The 5503-nt window shown below is 41.7% G+C and overlaps 1 protein-coding gene across 1 annotated transcript in view; it reads right to left on the reverse strand.

The window, feature by feature from the left end:
- DDRGK1 (DDRGK domain containing 1) overlaps positions 1-4975 on the reverse strand; it is a gene marked incomplete at its 5' end in the record, with an annotated part of 18578 nt that extends 13603 nt beyond the window's left edge. The window contains one exon of the mRNA XM_010081497.1: positions 4874-4975. Within this exon, the coding sequence (XP_010079799.1) occupies positions 4874-4975 (102 nt within the window). The remainder of the gene's footprint in view (positions 1-4873) is intronic.
- Positions 4976-5503: the final 528 nt, after the last annotated feature.

Raw genomic sequence — 5503 nt, forward strand, 5'->3', positions numbered from 1 at the left:
ACCCTTGGGATCACTAGTCAATCCTCCATTTCTATAGTTCTGAAGATCCAGACCATTTTTATTTAGGCACTTAAATGCAAAACTGAACGCCTAAATTGCCCTAGTTTAGAAACTTTGGGCACAACTCTGCTTGAGCAATTCAGATCTCGTCTTAATGTAACAGCCAACAAACACCAGTCCCCGCTCCTGCTGCAGCCTTTTATCTCACAACATTTAAAGGTTGCTTGCTGGAAGACTGGTAGTTTCTCTGCTGTATCAAGCTATGTTTCAAGAGCAGTCCACTCTGGATTTACAGGCAAGACACCCTGCTCAACACTGAATATTAGTCCAGAAGAGTGACAGCTGTGAGCACTGCATCTGCACAAGCAGTTTCCTTAGCACAGCAAGGCTGAGGGACTAAAATCTACAAAAATCCCTGTGCACAAGAAAAAAAAAAAAGCTCTTGTGTGAGCAATCTGCAAGGTTTTGTACGAAGACACTGTTTTGCAACATCAGAGGAAGTTCGCTGTCATTGATAAGGTGTCGGTTGGTAAACCATCTCACCACTAAAAAACTCCAAGAGTGAAAGGGAAATCCCCAGGGTAAAGCAGAGCTGAAGCAAATGCCAATTATAAAGGAGCTTCCTCACATGCAGAGCCAATCAGGTCACCAGAACACTGGAAAGGAAACTTGAATTTAAAAATATATGATCTGGTTTGCAACACTGAAGCCAAGGGGCAACCACAGTTTATTTATATGTGCATACAAATATATTTAAATAGAACCAGGAGGTTACTTTTCTCAAGAATATGCAAGATTTTAGCCCCCATTTTAGCCCCTTGAAGGTACAGTTCCCAGTTGTAGTGTAGCACTGTGCAAAATAATTGGAGAGAGACATCCACTTGCTTATAAAACAAAGTGGATTTTCTGACTCAAGAATTCATTATTTCCACTAGACTCTGTATCTCAAACTGCTTGAGTGCAGGGTGTGTGAAAGGGTTAACAGTCCCGGTGACTTTATCAAAGATCAACACTGGGGTATTTCTAGAAGATCTGCACGGTGCAACATGATTTTCTTTCCTCCTGAATCTATCTGGCTTCCTTCATCATCTGACAAACTCTTGGGTGGTATTTAGTGGCGCAGGCATCGCCTCTTGCTGTTGACTAGGACTCGGTTTAAGTTAGTTTAAGGCTGCGCCTAAAATGCTGAAAAGAAACTTTCCTTTACACAAAGCCAATCTCAGCGCTGACAGAAGCTAGCACCGTTTTGGTAGCACTTCTTGTGAGAGGGATTGGAAAAAAGGTTCAACTGAAAATTGGCTAACAGGTGGTTGCATTTCTTTGGGGATTAACTTGAGCTCTCTTGTGAATACACTAATTAAATTTATTTGCAATTAAACAAAGCGTAGGTACCAAGTTGATGAGTTCAGATCTTTGCATGTGCAGCAAGTGAAACGATAAACAGTTCATGCAGTTGTGTCATTGCTTTTCCTGCAGGCAGTGAGCCTTCATCAGTGGTCTTAATGCCTTTCCTGTACTGCAGAAGAAAGAAATAAAAACAAACAGACTTGCCACTGTCACTCTAACTGCAGAACTACTCGGATGTACAGAAAAAGGAAGGGAAAAAATGAAGCTATCTGACAACTGTAACATTTCTCAAAATTTAGTGACAAACTCTGAATTTCTTGTGCCTTTTGGGATTAGATAAACTACAGAAATGTCAGTAATCAAACCACCTCCAAAAAAATCATACAACCAGCCACCCTCTGGTTTTTATCCCGTGACTATCAATCACCACTGGAGCTACCTTTCATCACCTTGCCTTTCCACCTCCTGACTTATTTGGGGGGATACTATTAGCACACGTGTAGCCCACAGGGGCTTACTTATCAGAAAACGTTACTTGTGGACGTGAAGAATCCTTTCTCTGGAGGAACATCTAAATGACATTACATCCTATGTATTCTATAAAACCCACAATAAATCCAATGATCCCTTTAGTGCTTATAGGGTCCTAGAAGAGCGAGGCAGCATCTTTTACATCAGGCAACCAGTCTGGAGCAAGATTTGAAAGATAAAATGTTATAAGGCCAGGCTCTGCTTACATGCACACTAATCAAGTATCTGCTCATTTGTTTCTCCTCCTACCACCAAGTCAAGACTAAAAATCTTGAAATCTTGTTATTACCATGCTCCCTGTAATACCCCTTTCTTTGCTGACTGAAGCGGGAACTCGAGAACACAGCCTAAACACGGACAAGTCTTGCATTGTTCTGTTTCCTGTTAAAGACTTGGAGGAAGACAGAGACTTAGAATTACTAGAAAACAGTTGAGGATGGACATTAAATATTGTCAGACATATTTGCTTTGATCTATGTTCAAAATACTGAAAATTAAAATAAAAACAAATAAAAGTTTCCTCGTTCAACCAAAATAAATTACTCAGCCCTAAACTGAACAGAAGTGAATGAAAAAAACAAAGCTAAATAAGCACTTTCTGTGTGAAGAGAGCTCAAGTCAGAATTTCCCCCTTATTTTCTACTCAACTTTTCAACCATGCCTGACTGGCCCTGATTAGCCTGGGGATCTGCTAAACCCGAGGTCCAACCCGTAGGCAATCAGCAGGATAACATCACTGTCCTGAGCTACAGCTTCTTTTGAGCAGGTTGGCCAAGCTCAGCTGCAATTTGCTCAGCAATTCACCTGCCGCGCTGGCAACCACGCTTGACGGAATTAAAATTCTGTTCATTAGCCTCCCCTAAAGGAAGGGACATTTAAACAATGCTAGCAACCAGCCAGCGTGCCCTCCTAATTCCCCCTGGAGTATTGGAATCATTTGGTTCATTTCAACCAACTCTTCAGGGTTTCAAGGATATTGAATTCCCAGAATTTTAGGAAAAAAAAAATTAGGGAACTGGGTGAAGAGAAAACACTTCAAAGAATCCACCACCAGAGGGAAAGTGGCATCTGAGTTATCTGTTATGGCAAGCTCCACGGCAAGCAGGATGGGCAACAGACATGTGCTTTAGAGGCAGCCAGAGGTTGTCTGACCTCTTTCTGAACTGGAAATACGAGAGGGAGAAACTGGCAGCACTTAGGAGAAAAGTGAAGTGGTCGCAGGGACCACAAGGCAGAAGCTGGTGCTACTGATGTGTGTGGGCAGGGGACACAGACCCACAGGGAGCCAGGGCTGATGGTTCTGCTGTTAGCAAACAGCTCAGCTAAGCACAGGAGTGGTCGGACTAGCAGAGATCAGTTATCCAAACTCAGGGTTCACTCTTTGACCACTACCAGGGACTTCAAAATCTGTACATCCCTCTCAGAAAGGCAGCTGTGGAACTATCAGTCCCCTGAAAGTTTGTACAAGTTGCTTTATAAGCCAAAGTCTCGGACCATGCTACATATCCTGAAGATGTAGTACTGACATTCTCCTCAATTTTAATTTCATCAAAAGAAGGCTCCTGAATTTCAGAAAAGGAAACAACAGAGTTCAGAAGATAAAGGATCTGGCAGGGGGATAACCCTAGAAGTAAATGTACATGCTACAAAAGATCGCATGGATACAATCTGCGTGTGCAATATATGGAAAAAAAAATAAAATGTCTTTATCCTGCCTTCATGCCTCCAATAGAGGAAAGGAAAAAATGTCTTTTCCTCTTTTAAAATGTTATCAGCAACACGCTCCATTTACACAACCTGCGCTTAGAACAAATTAAAATAAACCCGCTCACTTCAAACCAGAGACACAAATTTCCATGCACATTTAAGTGTCCCAAAAAAAAAAATCACACTGAAAGCTGGGGGCTGTGCTCCCCTGGGACAGTGTAGGATTGTGCAGGACACTTTGGTCCTTGCCTCCAGAAGCAGGTTGCAAAGCTACCACACAACTTGCTCAAGCACCAGGGAGCAGGAAACTCATTCCTAGTTTGTAGCCACTGATGCCCAGAATATAAAAAGCATCTCTGAAATAAGTTTGCCTCCCTCACTGATGAAAATATTCAACAAAAGCATTTCAATTGCACAGTACCTGCTTTTCTGGGTCACTCCTGCTAACACACACCTTCCTATGCATAGTTTAGAAACCTTTAATTGTGAAGCACATGTAAATTTGTATAATTAGAATAAAATAATATAATTTTACACAGCAGTTGCAAAAATCAGTTAGCTATGTCTTTCACTTTCTGCCCTGCTGGTTACAGCTGGCAGGCAGGCAGCACTAACGAGCATAATGGAACAGGGGCTGGGTGAGGTTGTGAAATCTCCTTCATTAACAGACACTCAAAACTCAGCTGGACAAGGTTAGAGCAACCTGCTCTAACTGGACGTGGGTCTGAGCAGGGGGACAGAGCAGATGCTCTCTGGAGGTCTCTTCCAACCTACATCATTCTGTGATAACCAAACTTCTCCCGTCAGGCACCACGCAAGCAACCCCCAGAATTTCTCTTCCAACTAGTTGCAACTCCTTCCTTCATATACCTGTGCTTAAACAGCTCCCAGGTGAACTAACAGCCAAATTTATCAGCTAGGTTTGTCAACATAAATAATTGACCAACCAGTGTGTCACTACAGCACAGGGCAGCAGCAGACCCGCTACCAGGAGACTGGGTTTCGGTTTGCCCTGGACTGAACCGTGGGTGGGTGCTTGCTGCTACTTGCCTGTATTGATGTTTGGAGCAGTTTTCACTTCTGCCAAGCACTTGGGTGAAAAAAGCTGGGATCCACAGTTAAAATAACTGAGTATTACTGTAGTTCAAACAAAATGAATGGAGCAAAAAAAAAAGATGTGTGCAATAACAATGAAAGGGAGTTCTGCTGATCACGGAAGTCACATAGAAGCAATCTCAAAAGACAAACTTGGTTCAAAATTTCCATCTATAAATACAACCAATCCCACCTGTCGCTCTTCCTCAAGACGTATTCTCTCCTCTTCTTTCCGCCTTTCCTCTTCTCTTTTTGACTCAAGTTTTTTCCGTTCTTCTCTCTCTGCTTCTTCAGCCTAAAATAAAAACACATTATGCAAGCCAAGCCTCACTCTTCCTGAGCAGATATTTTTTAATTTCATACTGTGATACCACCGGGGGGTTTCTTATTATCTTTCTAGATGCACATTCAGAACAGAAAGAGTAAATAGAATAAGAAAAACAAGTCATTATCATTTAACTCCCCCTGCTCCAATCTTCAGCATACTTAATGTCGTGATAAGTTTAGAAATCACCCTTCTCACTCGCATTATCTGTATCTCAATCAGGGTTTCAGCTTGATAATGCATATGAGCTTATTCCTATGGTGACATTAAATAATATTCATGGCATTCCATTTCTCCTCACTTAAAATTTAGTTAGAATAGACTCTAAGGAGAGGAAAAAAAGGAGAGGGGAATATAAACTTTGTAAAACTGAGTACATTGGTTATCATTAACCTGGGCAGAATCTCTTAAGGAAAAAGTCGTACTGGTCTCTTCAAATCATTTTCCTATTTGCTTTCAAATGAGACCTAGAAAAGAGATTGTTGCAAAATGGGGGGG

The sequence above is a fragment of the Pterocles gutturalis genome, unplaced genomic scaffold (assembly GCF_000699245.1).
Source record: "Pterocles gutturalis isolate BGI_N339 unplaced genomic scaffold, ASM69924v1 scaffold29454, whole genome shotgun sequence".
Lineage (NCBI taxonomy): Eukaryota > Metazoa > Chordata > Aves > Pterocliformes > Pteroclidae > Pterocles > Pterocles gutturalis.